This window comes from Brugia malayi (genome assembly GCF_000002995.4).
Source record: "Brugia malayi strain FR3 genome assembly, contig: Bm_v4_Chr3_scaffold_001, whole genome shotgun sequence".
NCBI lineage: Eukaryota > Metazoa > Nematoda > Chromadorea > Rhabditida > Onchocercidae > Brugia > Brugia malayi.
In genome coordinates, this window is record NW_025062477.1 from 563,204 (window position 1) to 581,815 (window position 18,612).

Below are 18,612 nucleotides of genomic sequence, written 5' to 3' on the forward strand. Positions count from 1 at the left end.
CAAAATCAGTAACCCAAAAAATAAAAAAAATCCAGGATTAGTCCACTAGTTGAAAGAAAAATAAAAATACTTGCGTAAAGATGAGATTTCAGCGGGCGCAGGTTGGACAAGGATGGCTCTGCACAGGACACTGCTTCACTGGTAGAAATTGTGTCACACTTGCGCACCTGAAACAAAGTGCGAAGATTAACTGAGAACAAATAAATTAATACTTAATTAATACTTCTGATAACATTGTTTGAAAAGCAAAACTTTCACTTACTTGGGATGTAATAGTGCTGGGCCTCATCGCTTCTACCAGCTAGCTCGAGCCTTCTTCGCTTAACAGCCCTTTCATTTATAACGGTCTTTGTGGCCTTGGGACACCATTCCAAGGCGTGAAGCTCCATCGTGGCTGTTATTTCTTCATCGGAGCTCACATGCGGCATATCAATGAAATGGCCGCACTTCTGGCAAAAGCCTGAAATAATATACTTTAATAAGAAGTATATTTTACTTTGCTGGTAAAGTTACCACTCACAAATGAACTTTCAAAAAAATGGTTTCGAAAACTGCTAGAAATGAAGTGAAACTCACCATTCTGCCTGTGCATTTTGGCAGCATGGATTCGCCATCCTTTCAAGGTCCCAAATTCCTTCGGGCACATACCGCACTCTGAAAATATCATAATAATATCCAAACGCATTCAAACTGCTCATATAGGACAATAAATTTAAAATAAAATTTTTAACTGTACAGCAATAAAGCGAATTTAAATTTACCAATTGTAGTCGATCCGTCAGCATTTCGAATTACTGTGTACGGATCGATCTCCGGCGCCACTAATAGCTGCCGGTATTGAGGCGGTAAACCTTCCACTACCGGCGGTTGGAAGGGTGCCGGGCCAGACTGTACTGCGTCACAGTCTTCTTCTTCCATGACTGGAACGCGTATTGTTCGAGAACGCCTGAAATATATTTATTCAAGACTTTTAAAATGCTAGCTGCTACGACTTTAATTTTTATCCAACATGCTCATTTACCAGTGTATTAAATTGTTCATCATTCTTTGCTATTTCTTCGTTAAAAATGAGACTTACAGTACTATTTCTCGAATTCGTTCCACTTGTCTGCGCCTTGGGACCTCTACTGACGCTGTTGGTACCACATCTAGCATTTCCTCATTCCATTCCTGTGGTACCGGCCAGCACTCCGCCACTGCAACCTCCTCTAAGCTGCTTTCATCGTGAACCAGTGCCGGTTCTGGTTCATCATCCCATATTTCCTGCTGCAGCTCGGCTTCTTGTTCTCGTTCGAGGAGGTCGAGCACGAGCATTTCTTCATTCTGGCGTAGTCGCTCCATTTCTTGCTCGTGCTCCAGGAGCTCTCGGAACACTTCTAGCTCCTCCTGGGGTGGTGGTGGAGTTGGGCGACGCGTTAAATCCGCCCTTGGGACCTCGAAGGCCTCATCCTCACGCTCTTCGAGCCCATTTTCTTCCAACCTCGCCCTCAAGTCATTAATCTAAAAAAAAAAAAAATCATGGTTAATGCAACTAACAACAAGTTCAATAAATAAATTAAACATCTACCATCAGTAAATTACATTCGAGATTGGAAATAAACGAGATTAAAAATAAAAAAATAAACATACCATGCTCGCCGCTTTCCGTAAATAATCCTCCAGCGCTCGGAGGTACAGCGGTTCATCGCGCAAGTGATTCTTCAAATCTACCAATGTTGGTAGATTTGGGCCATACATCTTAGCATCCATAATTGCTGAAAAACTACATATATATATATATAGCCAACGAATTGATAAATCATTTTAAATATTGAGTTTATTAAAATGAATTTTCTAAGATTACAATAGGAAAGCAATGAGTAAAATTTATCCACTCGTATTCTCCTAACAATCATCCCTACTGAATTTGTCCACTTAAAAATCCCCCTCAAAAAAAAAAAAAAAAAAAAGAAAAAAGAATTTAATTCTAAAATAAAAACATTACAAATAGATTAGGGGACGAGGGAGAGGGCAGGGAAAGATGACAAGTAGATTACTTTACTCGCAATACTATAAAGGAAGGAAAAGAAGAAGTAACCAGCGCTGCACAGCTCTGTAATGTTATATCAACTTGTCAGCTATATATTATATATATGATGGATCATAGAAAGTCAAGGAAAAAACCTCGACAGTACAGCATTTGCACTTCTGGAATCTCTTTTCATTGGTTGAATTGGTGGATAGATTATAATACTGAAGCTGTAAAATATCCCATTATTGATCAAGATCTTGGTTATGTTTTAGCAATTATTAAGAGATCTTGCAGTTATGGTGAAATCATTTCCCAGATAGTTGGACATTGGGTTATGTTGGCGCATTGATGTTCCTTTCAAGAAATTACTCAAATTCAAATGTTTTGCTATGTGTTAAAATATTTTTGATTTTAAATTATTGATTTTTTTCTTTAATTGGTATAATTTTTTGTTCGTTTATTTGTATATTTCAGAATGATTGTATTTCTTTAGTTGCTTATTCTTCAGTTTGCCACAAAGACTTTGTTTTATCGTCTGAAATTGATTTATATATTCTATTATGGTAAGTAGGTCTATAGCTTTGGTTATAATATTATCTCATGGCTATACTTATGTACTAATATTTTATTTTATTGAATAATTTTATCACAAATAAAAATGTTTTGTTACAGATGTGCTTTCTGTATTTTTTAATGTCTAAAATCGAAATCTTTGTTTACGCAAATTAATATTCATTTTGTTGATAATTTGATTAATTTGTGAATATTATTATAAATATTCTAATTACACTGTTATTCGCAAGTTAAAGATCAGCAAGCAAAGTCACGTATATTTCCCTTATGCATGCAAAAGGCATTAATACCAAACTATTGTCAGTACCCAATATTTTAGCACAAATACTTCAGCATCGGCGCATTTACTCACCCATCCACTCACTTACTTACTTACTTTTGTCAGCGTTTCACACAAACATTCCCTACCTCCTCTCTCTTTTCCCTCTCTCCCTCCCTTCTCCTCTATACCATAATTACTTCCGCTATGTTTAGAGATGTTCAAAAAAAAGAAGGAGATATTTTTTGATTCCTACCGTTTACATTTCGAAATGTTGGTCACACTTTCTTTGTTTTCATAGCAAAGCTTTATTGTACTCTTTAGGTTCGATGAATTTTCATTGTTAAATTATAGATTGGATTAGAATATCATTTTGTGTTTTATGTAGTAGTCACGTGTAGTATCTAGAAGTAACATTGCAATTCTCCTCGTTTACTTTTTCTCGAGTTTATTTTTTCACAAAATTTTATTCATCTTTCTTATGTGGCGTTTAGTTAAGTGTTGATGTAAAGTGAATTCAAAGTAGAATGCATTTTTGGACTTCGGGTAAAACAATCTTGAAAGTTATTCCCAAGAAGTGTCGTGTAAGCTAACCCTATCCCTCAGATATAATGACAAATAAAGGTGGCAGGAATACTTGGTTGGGTAATTCTGAGTTCTTGCTTTTGGGTAATTCTGAGTTCTTACTTCTGGGTAATTCTGAGCTCTTGCTTTGGGTAATTCTGATTTCAAACAATAAAAGTGGGTTAGCTCTAGTTAGCATTTATAATTCCTAGTCTAAATCTCTTTCTTTCCGTTATTCTTCTTTTATTTTCTTCCAAATAATATTTCACTGTCTCATGACATTTCGCCCCTTTTTTTATTTATTTCTTTTGAAAGCAATCCTTCCATGAGTCACACTGGCAGTAGTAGCACTATATTTGTTAAACAGTTGTGAGAATGTTACTGATTTATTTGACAGATCTTTAAATAGAACTTTAAATAGAAACTAAAAAATGAGATCAATAAAACTTCATTTCAAATACAAGATAGGGAAAAGGTTGAGATATAGCGGAGGACAATTCAGGTAAGCATTCAATTCTTCATAATATCCATGAAATCAATGTAACAAATTAAACTTATCAGTGCATTTCTATTCGTTATATGTAAAAAAAAAAGGTTGAAGAATAATCAATCATTTGAAGGCGAAGAAAAAGCATATTATCATAAGAAAATGACATATATTAGTTCCACTGATTCCAAGTACCACTGAAATAGTACTGATGTTCCGCAAAGTGTATTTATTCTATAGGACTAAATAATAGATAAGGAATTTCGAAGTTGGAAGGAAAAAAAAAAACAAACAAGCTATTCGTCAAGCAAAACGACAACTTTGTCGCCATGACCCGTATTTTATAAATAAAATGCGAGTGAACAAAATGAGCAGTAACCGGAATGTGATAGTAGTATATGAAGACCGGAAATGAAGGATGATGAGGTATCTTATCTTTTTTTCATAAATTTACAAATTTCAAAGATATGATCAGACTACAAAAAATAATATTTGTGTGCAAACGATCACAGCTATTAAATGCAACTGAAAGATAACCGAAGTAATTAAATAAATGATTGATAGAAAAAAGAAAAGAGAAAAATTAGAAATTTAACTAGTTGAACTTAACTTTTTAACAGAATTGATGTGCGACAAATATTAGCACAGGAAAACAGAATTCACTTCTCAATGGAGGAAATCACAAATCTAAACGTAGGGAAAAACTAGTGGTTCATCAATAGATTTGCTTTTACAGCTTACATCATCATTACAATGGACCTGAAAATGAAATTTAAAAAGTAAACTTTTTCTGTTTTCTAATCTCCAAAATATTTTTTAATAGTTTAACATTCATATAAACAGGTGATATAACTATATGAATTTACTGCTATGCTCTTCATTAGGTGATATAACTATATGAATTTACTGCTATGCTCTTCATCCAAATAACCCTTTTGTTCTTCTAAAGCAGTTTGTTATTCTTCTTGGCTTTAATTTCTGAACATTTAAAATTATTAACAAAGGAAATACTTACATATTGTAGCAGATGTTGCTTGTGATGATAGAGGATTTGTTTCTTTGTGATCGTACTGTTCATTAAAATTCCAAAGCTGTGCAAATGTTACTATTGGTATCGTAGTATTCTGTCCTGTTGACATTACCTAAACAAATAAGGAAAAAATCTAAAATATGAAATTGAAACTAATAATATTTTACAATCAATCCTGCTATTCTTATTCTCATTTCGTTTCTATTCCAAATTGTTTTTTACTATTATTTTTAATTATATTCGTTCCAACTTCATCTAAAACTTATTGATATATTCTTCCTTCTCAATCTTTAGAAAAAAAAAAAATTTATCGTCGCTTTGATATATTTTTTAAAATTATTTTTTTAACAACAATCGATTAAAAGCATTAATGAAAACTCATTAAATTTTTAAATAATGTTATTGTTTAACTCCATTAGCAATTTAATTTTTTCCTTATTTTTTTTTTTCCATCCCTAGAATTACCATCAATTGAAAATAAACAACTTTGTTAATACCGGAGTAGTTAGAGTAGTATCATTTGTCGTTGTTGATTTTGATGGTTGGAAATTGGCTGTTGATGATGGCACGAAGAATTCATTCAATATTTCACCACCATCAGTTACATCATCGAAGCATAGTTCACTTGGTCGTATATAAATTGGTATTGGTTCACTTTTTGGAGTTCTTTCATTATTATCGTTGGTACTTACTTGACAATTTGATTCCACAATCTAATAAACTAGATTACTTAGTAAAGCTTATCAAAAATTTAATTTTGCAAATTACATATCACACTAATAAGAATCGCTGGTAATTCCTTCATTATCTAACGTATTATTCATAAAATCATTTCTTTTCTATATTTTAATTATAGAATATTTAAAGGTTAATTAGTAATAATTGTTTGATATTTATACTTATAATTTGATATTTATATAACATTTATAACCTTTTTTTGTCAATTGGTTTAAATTTCTTTTTTTTTTTTTTTGGCTAAAAGAATCATTTCATTGCATTGAAGTAATTATTTGTATTATTTTAAATTGATATGGAATTTTATAGCACACCGAATTTGCAGTTACTGTGCTATAGTTGTAACTTGTGGATGGTTGATCATACATAATATTTGGTAATAAGGGTGAAGATGCTGTTGTATTGACTCTGGAAACTGTGGTAGATTCGAGTGAACTATTGGCATTAGCACTGGGACAGCTCTAAATAGAGTTTATTAGAAACATTCAAATTATCTCTGATTATTCGATTTGATAAATTTCGGAAAATAAGCAATGTTATAGTTACGTTAGATATTTTTCAAATATGGATTTGCTGTCCGAAAGTGAGAAATCCATGCGCTTAATACCACATTGAAAAATTAAAAAAAGTGATTTTTTTTTTAAAAAATATTGAAAAGACTAATTCAGTTTAGTTTATTGATTTTTTCTTGCTGCAATTATTGCTGGAATTCTTGTAAAATTTTGGAATTAAAAAAAATCATACCAAAAATGATTCATAAACGGTAGTGCCTTGTTCCCCAGTTACTATATGTTTCCTTTCATCAACTGCTTGTCTTGATGCTAAATATAAAACTTATGAATTACTTTTTTAAAAAATTAGAATTGAAAAATGAAAATTTTCATAAAATAAGTTAAATGCATTGATAAAAAAGAAAAAAAAAAGTTTAAGAATCGACATAAGAAAAACAATGTTTTTTACCGCTTCCACTGCTGTCCACCATTTTCACGCTAAATGACGGTGAGTGACGTGAAATGTTAATCCAGCGTAAAGGCTGTACTGGTATTACACTGGGTGATAATGCTGATGTTGACGAAGGCATTCTATAAATGCAAAGTTGAACGCATTATTTAAATTAAGATTCTGGAAATTTTGTCATAATTGGGGAAACCAAAATGGCGTTGATAAATGGTTAACACTCATTTAAAACTAAGCGATCTGAATGATAAAGTTTAGTTAATTAGATAAAATGAAATAAAAGTTGCTGCCTATTAGAGATCTAGAAAGTATTATTTACACGAACAAAATGAAAGTGAAATTAATACTTTTGACAGGAAAACATCGGTTCAGCTGTTCTCTGAGAATTAGTTATTGGATGTTAATTCCTTATCAGAAAGAAAAATTATTTACTTCATCATAATACATGAATCAACACTGCTTGTTTCAGATTTCAATTCGGTATCAAATGATGATCGTGAATCACCACCAACTGTTAATGTCATCAGATCGTTAGCTGTTGATCTTCTCATTGAATCATAACCTTCATCATCCATTTCATGCATTCCATCTGTTCCTACCATTCCACTATTGCACTCCAATGCTGTATTGATGGATTCTATATGAAATATTACAGTTTGAAATTGAAACATTCATTACTGTTAGCTTTGTAAATTTAATTTACTTCATACAAAACTGAAATTCATTAAGCACAAAATAATTGGTCTTTTTTTTTCGTTTAGACTGCATTTAGATAATTTTTATTTTACAAATTGATCAAATTGAAGAAAAAACCTCTTAGCTTACTTTCTTTTTTCGGAATTTCTTTAAATTGCGTGGCTAATGCGTGAATTTCGCTAATAATACGATGCAATCGTAGTGAAAGCCCTCCATCGGTTTGTGCCAAAATATCCAACGATTGTTTGGCATTTCTCAGAGCATACCATGCTTCCTTCTCGCGGATAATACTATTCGCAGTAGAATTGGCTAACAATGTCGAATTATTTGAAAAGACTACAACAAATAGCATTTGTTTATTCTTTTTTTATCTTAATAATTTTCCCGAGTGTTACCGTAAATCATCATCCATTGTTTCTTAAATATTATTAATCCTTTACAACTTCATTATTCATTCTATTACAAAATCATGCGATTTTATCTTTGACACAGTAGTGGACAATAAGACTTAACGATGTAAAATGTTGAAAATTTCGTTCAATTTAAGGAAAATAGCAGTTTGTTGATCGAGTAAAGAAAGTTTGATTCGCTAACAAATTTATCAGATGTTTTTGACGCCAATATTATCAACCGCTTCTATTTGACATTGTGTCATCACCTAATACTTTATTAAGTAACAAAATCTCTACTGTATATTAAAATTTCAATTATTCCAACTATAATTTGTGATAGTGACAATTAACTTTATTAGTGTAAGCTAAACATTAGCATACCGTCAAAATCATCCCTAAGAGTGGTAGGAAATCCTTGTAAACCATCCATTTCTTGTTTATTGAAATGATCAGGAAATGCCTCCTGTAATAGGTTGTAAAAGATGTAATAAGATTTTGTTAAGAAAGAGAAACGAACCGGATGGGACATGTTACCATTTCAGGAAATTAGGATTACTTTGAGTTGTCTGGTGGCATTTGTTGTTGGTGCCACACTCATGAATCTTCCATCGCCAAAACCTTGACGTAATAGCATATTGCATTCACGTGCTAACGTACGAGGTGATCGGAATGTTTGACATTTCTTTTTCATACAGCGATATGCTGGATATTCCTAGAAATAAATTCTCAGAACATCTATGCAACGCTATACGATAAAAATTTCCATTTCATAATTTTTATGTCAACGGATTTACAGGAAAAAAAATATGAATATAAATATGTATTTATGTTATAGCTAAATATAAACTTTTAATTGATTTACTGACCTTTACTTGCTTATCTAAAATTTTTGAATTTAAGCAAATTTTGGATAAGCCATTTTCCAGTTTTTCTTCACACGTGAAAAAGCATTATTCATTATTACCTTTACAGTATTTAGGTACTTTACGCGACGCATGAAAAATTTCATTGAGGAACCGCAACGATGGCATGGGATACATTTTTTGGTACACATCAACTGCAGATCATCAGCAGGATCCATGCGACGTAATACACTTTCCTCCGGTTGTCCTCAATAGTAATTCCATTCAAATCAAAACTCATATCATTTGAATTTCTTATTTAGAAATCAAATTTAAGTTAATAAGTGTTTGGTCATTTATTATAAAATTATGTTATCTTATATATATATATATCACTAATGTTAACGCACAGAATATAATTTTCATGTGATTTTGAAACATTCCAAAGAGTTAGCAATGAAAATAAGTATTACTAAATAAGTAATGAAGAAAAACTTTATAACATTCAAATAGTCAATTTAAATTCAAATGCGAGTTGCGGTGTTTGTAATAATTTTGAATTTCAAAATTAGCTTTTTTGGCAGACAATAAGCGATGCACAACGATGCAATTGGATGCTAATAATTGCTGTCTTGGATTAGCTTATATATATGAGATATTAAATGATATCATCAGATATTACGTATCAGATAAGGTCATCTTTATCATAAGTTTAACTATCAATTGCAAATTGCGCCTCTCTCATTCATGCATACAATATCTTCACAGATTATGTACGACCACGTAAAGCGCGTAAGCTATTGAAGATGTTAAGAGTGAATATTAAAATTATGGAAGAAATAATAGATTACTAGAGCTTGTTTGTCGAAAACTGGCTAATAAAGCTTTTCTTGCTGCATCATGCAGCTGCAGCGATTCATCGAATGGTTGCTTATGATGTAAGCTACAATCTAAAGTGTAATTTCTTTCTAAGTATATTGGATTCATAACTATCTTGTAGAAAGTTAACAAACAAACCTTTAAATGATAATAGTTGAGTTGATGATGAGATAGAATTGACTGCAGTTGTGCTAATAACAGCAGATGATACAGCATCCATTTCTTCTTTTTTTGGAAAAGTTTTGTCGGAATTCCCTTGGAAACAATGAGAACCACTAATTTCTTCCTAAAAAGAAACATTTTTTAATTCATTGTTTAATTCCGAAATGATACATTTATAAACTCATTCATGAAAAAGTCCACAATCAGGTTAATTAATGTGAAAATACAGTTAGTTCAATTAATATTAAATGAATGTTAAAAAATTCATTTTTGTGTACAATTTTTACAAATTCAAGCTATGAAACAATAATTTTACTTTTTCGTTTCACAAAACTAAGCAATGAATTTATCATTTTATTGGTCTTATATCTCTTCTCATTCTTCCCTTTGTCAACATCCCTTATCTTACCATAATTTCTTGCTTGATAACCTGTATCACACCTTGTCTTCCCATTATCCTACTGTATTCATTCGAATATTAGCCATCGTTTTATTCCAAGTTTAGTTTGCCGCTGAAATGTCAAAGAATTCAAATGCCACTTTCACTATTTCAATCGACTATAGTACGAAAAATTGGCATAAAGAAAAAGATTGTTTAAAATATTAATAAAATAATGACAGAGAAGGTATGTTAGGCATAACAGGTAAAAGTAGTGATTGATAAGAGTGTTAAGTCAAAGTAATTAAATTAACTTAATTAAATTAATACTAAATAATTTCAACATTCTCATCATCATCTTTCTCCTAACTCAAGACCATCAACAAAGAAAAAATAAAGAAAAAGTGTTTCAATACTTTTTAAGTATAATAAAATAGAATAAAAATTTGGGTCATATTCCATAGATAAAACTGATTACATTAATCTATACATCAATTCCATTTTTATTTCCGGACTACATGCATATCATTTATACAGCCTGAAAATGAGTCTTAAAACAATTACAGAATAATGGTCTAATAAGCTTAAGATATTAGGCCAAACTGAAAGGTATTATTAGCCTATTCTGATAAAATTTCAACAGTACTACTTATTAATCAATTTATTTCGACATGAGATTATTCAAGAAAAGAAAAATCAAATCTATCAAATTTAACTATCATTACTTCAGCTTTTTCTAACAATTTTTTTTTCCTCTTTTTTCCAAAAACATTTAATATATTTGGAAAGAATTAGATTTAATTTGATTAAAAAATAAATTACTAACAAATATATTCGAATAAATTATTAAAAGATATAATAAATACTATAACGTCATTACATTTATTCATTTAGGCATCATAAAGAGCAAAAGTATAACTAACACCTCTTAACACATCGATAAACTTGCTCAAATGGATAAGAACGATTGTAGATTGTAGACAATCTCACTGTCTAAATATATTATTATACTTATATCTATATCTTACCTATACTTATCTATACCTATACCTATCATATACATAGATGTATAGTAGAGAAATAATGGACGAATATAGTTTAGTCAACAAAATAAGTGACGGAGAAATTATTGGTGAAAATGCACAGACATACAAAAGAACCAAAATGTTTGCCACTTATTCCCACGTAAGTGATACATAACAGAAATATAATTTTCCTTTTTTCTTTTTCTTTTTTTTTTTTTCAAAGATTTAAAGATATAATATCTTATTTATCCTTTGATTAATATAAATAACAATAAATAATATTAAATGGTTTGTAAGTGTTAGTAAAGTAAAATTGAACTTCATTTGTTAGATAAATTAACAATTTTGATCTTTTATTTAGCATATGAAAGAATGAAAAAAGATGAGAAAAAGAGTGAATTGAAAAAAAAAATAATTTAGCAATTTACAATTTAATTTCAAATGAATTTTACAAAATATTTTTTCATTTCTATAAATTTGCATTTATGTATGATTACTTTGATAAGAAAGTAAAAGTTGACACTTACTTCATTTTCACTCTTATCATTGCCGCTGAACGATTGGTTGTTGAAAGGATTGATGAGTCGGAGAAGTTCAGTGAGTTTATCAATTTGAAATCCAAAAATTGGAAAAAAAAAATTTGAAATTCATTTCACTAATAATTGCGGGAACATTTTTCATTAAGCATTAATCAATCTGTAATTAACAAAATTCGAATCAATTTAAGCTTATTTGTTAAAGTCATCAATAAAAGAAGTTAATAGAATTTGTTTTGAACATAAAGTTAATGAACATTGTTTGAAAATAACGAAATCTTCATGAAAAGAGAAAGATTTTTTGTTGACATTTGTTAAAATTCTAAAAACGTCTTTTTCTTTTTGGTGTAAATTCACCTGTGTGATTAATAAAGCAGGTAGAAGTGCACTAATTAATTAACTGAATTAAATGAATGGTTTTGCATGCATGCATAAACTGAAATAGAAAGTGCAAAATGCAAATAAATTAATAAGTCTACAAAATAAAAGATATAAAATATAAAAATTGATTAGTAGAAAAATTAAAAGTAAACATAATTAAATTAGAATTTATATTCTGGAAATGTTTCATTATTTTTTTTTATAAAATTTTTACATAGCAACGATAATTTCAACGCACGTACTTTACGTTAGTTTTACTGTGTAACAATGGAATAAATTTCAGGAGGAAACGTCGGGAAAAAACTATGACGTTTATCAAAATGCTGAAAAAGTGAAGCGTAAAAATTATCAAAAAAAGATAAATAAAGTTAGTAATAAATAAAGTTAACTTAATTCATCTGTAAGATTTATGAAATTCTTGTATCAACTTTACTTGCATCTTTTCCGACAATTGATGTGTAGCAGCGTTACTTTGTTAAATAATTTAGATATTAAAAATCTCTATGGAATTCATAAAGATAAGTAAACATTTCTGATTTTCAGCAGAATGATGAACGATCACATTTAGTGCGTTTACCTGGTCGCAGCAATCATTCCAGGTATTTTATCATTCAAAAATAAATCATTGTTAAGTTTTAAAACTTTTTCTAATCATATCTTTCTTCCTATTTTTCTACCTGTGCTATCCATATTATTATATCGAATATTTCATATGCGTTATTTAAAATGAGTTAATTTCTTTACGTAAAATTATATTACACGCATTTTGCGTCACATTTTGCTTTTTTTTTTCTTAAACTAAAATTCGCTCATTTCTTCTTACATTTTGAAAACAAAAATATTTCACGTACTTTCTGATAACTTTTTTGTCATTATTTTAAAGCAAATATTTATTAGTTAAAGCAAAATTATTTATTTATTATTATTATTATTATTAAAATGTTAGCAGTTTTATTTCACGTAATTAAAATTACAGAGGACAACATTTCATTAAAGTAAAGCATCGAACAGCAAATTCTTATCCAGATCAACGACAATCCACATTGGCCTTTGAACGATCTGTTTCTGAAGCAACAAGTTTTTCCACTGTTACTGTAATTTAATTTACACTTGAAAATATTTTCGATGAAAGTAGTATTAGCTTGAAAATTTTGTTAGTTTAAATAAAAAAAAAAAATAATTTAAATAAAAAATAATTTTCTACACTAATTTTTCACATGAAAGCATTTTTTTAAGCGTGAAGAACAAAAACATTACACTAATTGTTATTTAAATAATTTTACAAACTTATTATATGGCTTTACCTTAATTTCTTTTTGTTTGTTAATTAATAATAAACGATATGTTTGTTTATTTAGGGACGTGATGAAACGGAAACAGTAGATAGTCCATCAACAAGGTTAGCTAATTTTGATAAATTTTTAGTTATTTATTAAGAAAAATTCTTTTTCAAAATTATTTTTAAACTAATATTGATAATATAAGGTGTTTTTTTTAAAGTAGTAATTTAATTAAATTTATTAACCTTTAAAATGTCTGATCGGTAATTACACTTATAAAATTGATTATTCAGAGAAAAGACATATTTAAATTTATTAATTTTTGCAGCAGTAGTGGTTCAAAGAGGAAAATCAGTAAGATGCAAACTAATATCATTCATATATATATAACTAATATTGCAAGATTTTTTTAAATACAAAAAATATTTTTTGAACGAATAAATTAAATTGAAACTAATTTGAAAAATAAAGTAAAATAAGATGTGAGGAATAAATATTATGAGGAAGCTTCAATTTTAATTGTTAAGAAGTTTGATGTAATGACTTTTGATTAATTTGACTTTCATATTTGTTAAAAATATATTAAAGATTATTATAGAAACGATAAAAGCACGAAGACATCAAACGGAGTCAAAAAATCATTTAATTCAAAGTACATTTATAACTTTCATTTTTTTTTTAGATAATCAAGCAATCAAATCGATCATAGAATGAAGTTATTTTAGGAATTATTCAAGAATTTTTACCAATGTCTTCAATCAATAGCATTCATTATTGATTAGTAAATCAGATAATCACAGTAAAGAAATTAAAAAGATTTGATTAAGAATTGTTTCATCTAAAATTATTCAGCTATTTAGCATATTCCTTAAAAAGCATTACCTATATATTTCAAGTTACTAATGAAAAATTTGTGTTTGCTTCCTTTTTTCATTTAAAAAAAATAATAATTTCATGAATTTTTAGACAAAACAGTTAGCAAAAGTGGGGAGGACATTAGTATGCCAACATCATATATTATAAATCGAACACAAACAAGCACATCACGCCAAGTATTTTTAATTTTTTAGTCAAATTATAAAATTACAAAATATGATTTTACATATTTCTATTACAGTTATAAATAAACTTTTTATATTTCCATTTGAAATATTTGTTTCTCATTTTCTTATGCTAAATTTTTATAATTTTAAAATCAGCGATATAAAATATTATAGCGTCATATCATTTTTAGAAATAATTCATGAAACTTTTAGAAACTTTGATACTAATTCATTTACCTGTAGATAACCAAAGGTGAGAGACCATCGGTCAATGTGCATCTAACTCAAGAAGATTCTCAAGCATCTCAAATAAGTAATACGGAAGGAGAAGTACGATTCTATGAAACACACATGCAAAAACGTGTGAAAGAATTTGTCAACTATGTGACGAAAATTCCTTCATTCTATAATTTCTAAATTAAATTAGAAATAATAAATTAACCTTTTTTTTTTTTTTTTTTTTTTTATAAATTAATGAATGTGCTATTATGCTTTTTTTTTTGATAGAAAAATGATGACATTTACTTTGTTTATATTGAATAGATGAAATATTCCATTATTTGTTTGTTCAGTTACTAAGAAATCAAAAAATTGATTTATGTAAATAAAATAAGTAATAGATGAAACAAATGTGATTGATTGAGTGATAATTAATTAGTAAAATTAATTAGTTAATAATTAGTTTGCAGTGTAATCGAACCTCCATGGAAACACTTATTGCACAGTACGAACGTATCCAATCGATAAAACCATCCAAAGCTAAAGCATTTATTGGAATGCTTCCCGTAAATCATCACAAAAATCGTTACAGTGGTGATTTCTTGCTTTCTTTTCATCATCACTTTAACCTTTGACCTTTGTTTAAACTTATTGCTATGTATACGAAAGTTTTTCTGTAATATTGTATGTAACGTTACCTTCATGGGTTGCAACTATTACTCTTGTTTTATTTGAAGTTGTAAATTTGGAACTTTTAAAATGTAACATTATATTTTTGCTTATTAAAATGAATTAATGATTTTTTAGATGTATATTGCTTGGATAGTTCCAGAGTTATTTTATATCGAGGGGCTGGAGATTATATACATGCTAATTATGTTCGCCATAAAGTCCTTCAAAATGACTTTATTCTTACGCAAGTAATTGTCATTTTGTTCCTCTAACAAATTCAAATGGAGAGAAAACTTTAATTGATCGATGCTTTAGATTTCTCTCTGTTTTAATTTTTGAAGTTTTAATGAGCATGTTATTATTCAGTTCCCATACTCATTTTTACTTTAATCATACCAACTTCTAATTTTTTACTATTTATTAAATTAAATTGCAATCGGAAATTATTGAGAGTAATTCAAACTGAATATTCTTTTAATACAACAGGGTCCGCTACCGAATACAGTAAACGATTTCTGGGAAATGGTTTGGCAAGAACGATCCGGACTTATATTTATGCTTTGTAAATATATTGAAGAGCACAAGGTGAAGTGTGCTGAATATTTGCCAACGTTAGTTACTAAATCATTATTCTGCGGTTTAAGCTTACTTTAAATTAGAAATCGAATGGTCAATTTTACAAAAATCAGATGCTCAACTTTAATGAAGTTCTAGAAAATAACTAAATCAAACTAATTCGGATAACCAACATCAACTTTTATTAATCACTCTCGCAGTTTTTTTTTGAATGAATTTATTTTGCATAATAAAACCGACTTCGACTTCTGAACATTCAAACATGTTACCAAACTTTTCAGCGAAAATAATTTCTTCATAATTTAGATTTCAAACTCCCATAATTATGCATGCCGGAATACGGATTGAATTACGGGAACGTAACAGATCAAAAGATGGCAATATTATTATAACACAGTTATTGCTTAGTCGAGGAAATGTAAATCTTACCGTGATGCATTATCAATGGATATCATGGGCTGATAAGCAGGTTGAGAAATTCCAGAAATTTTTATTAGAGGTATTACGAGTACCTTGTATAAGCTAACAATTTCAGGTACCAGTAAATGATTATAACACACCGTTTTATTTGTTGAAAAAATCGCGCATTTCACCAACGTGCACCGTGGTACATTGTAGTGCTGGTATTGGTCGTAGTGGTACTTTGGTTGCAATTGAACTTTGCTTAATGCAACTAGTAGCTGGCAATGAATTAGTGGTATCAGACATGGTTACTTATATACGTCAAAAACGAGCTCAATCGGTGCAAACAAAGGAACAGTATTTGTATATTTTCAGGTTTGCATCTTCAGGATTAATGCTCACTGAACAATCGGCTCTTTCCGATTCATTACAAATTTGCCATTACCATATAGTTTTTTCTGTTCCAATTTTATTCAAATCATATCATAAATATCCTATACTAATAAATCGGCAATCTTATAAATGGAAGGGCAAAACACAAAACACTTCTACAACTCAACCATTTACATTTTATAAAACTCTTTTACTTTTTTTTTTAAAATCCTTTTAAATGAAAGCTACAATAGTGAAACTGTTGTCCAAATATATATTTCATCCTCCTATCTATTTAATTAAGTGTCATCTAGGCCTAAGAAATAATGTCAAGATTTTTCTTTTCATTTCCACTAACTAGTCGTCTCAAGTCACTATCAGTTTGTAATGTGTGAATAATAACCTCCATTCCTGGCGTGTCGTCAAATTAACACTTATGAATGGAATGTTTTTCTGCACTCTTCTATTTTAAAAGAAGAAATAATATATAATATTTCCTTCTTTAGTGTAATGAAGTAAAATACAGCGATAATTTTGAATTTAATGCAAAAAAAAGTATAATTTTCCTTCTTTCAGAGCAATACTCGAATTTGCCGTCAGCAGTCACATTACTTGTGCAAGAAAAATAAATCCATTTGCTGAGAGATATCGACAAATGTGTCATTTCGATGAAACATAAACACCAATACTGATATATGAATTCATAAAAACATGGAAGAGAAAGTATTGTTCAGTTGTATATGCATGCATTTATGTACAGACCTAATCAAAATCTAATCAGTCAAAAATTTGGAATAAAATTTTTTTCCAACCCATGAATAGAAGTGATTAAATTCATGTGTTGAATATATGCTTTTAAATAAACACCATTGCGAAGCAAGCGCATTCCACGTAATTGACACGTTCCGCACAAAAGTTCATGACACATTCGACTGTTACGATATTTCTAGTGTACCTTTTGGCAGTGGTGCCATTGCAAGCCTTCTTTCATTTTCCTGTTTTTCGGCTTCCAATTGTTGCTTGTACATTTCTTCGGCCTCATGCACTTCACCAAGAAGTTTGACAATTCGTTTCTGGAAGATTCTGGAAGTTACATTAAGGAAGCCAAAAAATTAGATTCATGGTAAACAAAAGATGGCGCACTTACTCCTAACTCGACTTGTTCCTTTTTCCTTTTCAATTCTTCCAGAGATGTTACATAGACTGGTCGACCGTCTAAAATATGATTACGAATCTTATGCTTACTCATTCCTTTCTAAATTCAGATTTAAAACTCCAGAACTTCCAATTTCGAAAAAGAAAGAAAACAAAACATCCGTTTGCACAAGTACGCACAAGCTTCATGCTAATACATCTAGATGCATCGCTGATAAATGAATCTTTTACGAAAAGCCAGTAACCTTGGAAGGTAAAATCGACTCCCTTCTGTAGGACATTCACGTGTGGCGCTATATAAATACTGAAAAGATTACTTATAGTAAATGAACGTGAGCATTAAATAACAAAGCAATACAAACGCACACACATATTAATTACTCGTGGCACAATTAGATAGTGACAATAAATTCGAGTGATAATAAAGTGACAGTGACAAAAATGCTAAAACTTTCAAATCACATACGGTTCTTTCCACCACTGCACGCGACCCTTCCATTTTGTTGGAATTGTCCTAAGTTTGGGTTCCTCTTGCTTGTTGAAATCACGCAAAAACCTGATTCGATAACCGTGACGTGTGTTATAAATGGATCCAGCACTTGAAGGATTTAATATACGAATGCAGCGCATCTGAAAATTGTTATCACACATTGCTCAACGAACAGTACTAAGTGTCAGATTGCCTCGATTATGCATAAAAGTATTACAAATATTGAATTCCACGGTCTTTAATCTGTTTCGCACCTCACATAGAGTAATCTCAATAATGCATCTGAAAAAGTAAGCAGTCAACAGAGCTGCAAAAAATATGCAGTGAGGATTGCAGCAATGTCAACAAACTTAGCAGGGCAGTTACTGAAGAACTTCCATTCAGAAACTGTAGTAAAGACCATAATGAAATCAAATCTTTGTGATCAGATGATGAAATTTGATTTCTCTTGGCCATATTTGTTCGAATCAACAATTGATTTCATTTCATATTTAA

At 29.7% G+C, this 18,612-nt stretch overlaps 4 protein-coding genes and 1 non-coding gene across 6 annotated transcripts; 2 read left to right on the forward strand and 3 right to left on the reverse strand.

Moving 5' to 3' along the window:
* Positions 1-153: 153 nt before the first annotated feature.
* Bm16945 (Uncharacterized protein) lies at positions 154-1,749 on the reverse strand (the record flags this gene model as incomplete). The annotated part of the gene is made up of 6 exons (XM_043079588.1): positions 154-167; positions 263-460; positions 577-654; positions 762-946; positions 1,079-1,500; positions 1,630-1,749. 6 exons carry the CDS (start codon positions 1,747-1,749, stop codon positions 154-156), a joined length of 1,017 nt encoding a protein of 338 aa, XP_042935522.1.
* Bma-mir-5863 lies at positions 860-966 on the forward strand. Its single transcript, XR_006228143.1, has one exon. It is a non-coding gene; the product is annotated as a pre-microRNA Bma-mir-5863 (primary transcript).
* Positions 1,750-4,642: 2,893 nt separating the features above from the next.
* On the reverse strand, positions 4,643-10,041 carry Bm12785 (Conserved hypothetical protein, putative; the record flags this gene model as incomplete). Its single annotated transcript, XM_043079589.1, has 14 exons — positions 4,643-4,653; positions 4,910-5,036; positions 5,422-5,637; positions 5,974-6,120; positions 6,404-6,480; positions 6,620-6,741; positions 7,049-7,253; positions 7,442-7,621; positions 8,086-8,167; positions 8,261-8,416; positions 8,669-8,814; positions 9,398-9,496; positions 9,564-9,711; positions 9,997-10,041. The coding sequence occupies 14 exons, from the start codon at positions 10,039-10,041 to the stop codon at positions 4,643-4,645; spliced, it is 1,761 nt and encodes a 586-aa protein (XP_042935523.1).
* A 1,529-nt stretch (positions 10,042-11,570) lies between these two features.
* Bm5919 lies at positions 11,571-17,151 on the forward strand (the record flags this gene model as incomplete). Of its 2 annotated transcripts, none has more annotated exons than XM_043079590.1 (15): positions 11,571-11,588; positions 12,192-12,275; positions 12,452-12,507; positions 12,885-13,002; positions 13,267-13,307; positions 13,517-13,542; positions 13,787-13,840; positions 14,155-14,240; positions 14,475-14,615; positions 14,921-15,044; positions 15,258-15,370; positions 15,609-15,733; positions 16,005-16,167; positions 16,234-16,475; positions 17,049-17,151. In XM_043079590.1, the coding sequence occupies 15 exons, from the start codon at positions 11,571-11,573 to the stop codon at positions 17,149-17,151; spliced, it is 1,494 nt and encodes a 497-aa protein (XP_042935524.1). The 2 variants fall into 2 exon arrangements, with proteins under 2 accessions (XP_042935524.1, XP_001902281.2); XM_001902246.2 differs by having other exon boundaries at positions 14,475-14,561.
* Positions 17,152-17,407: 256 nt separating this feature from the next.
* Bm4221 (RH01479p, putative) lies at positions 17,408-18,257 on the reverse strand (the record flags this gene model as incomplete). Its single annotated transcript, XM_001902247.2, has 4 exons — positions 17,408-17,545; positions 17,620-17,687; positions 17,873-17,931; positions 18,094-18,257. The coding sequence occupies 4 exons, from the start codon at positions 18,255-18,257 to the stop codon at positions 17,408-17,410; spliced, it is 429 nt and encodes a 142-aa protein (XP_001902282.1).
* Between the last annotated feature and the right edge of the window lie 355 nt (positions 18,258-18,612).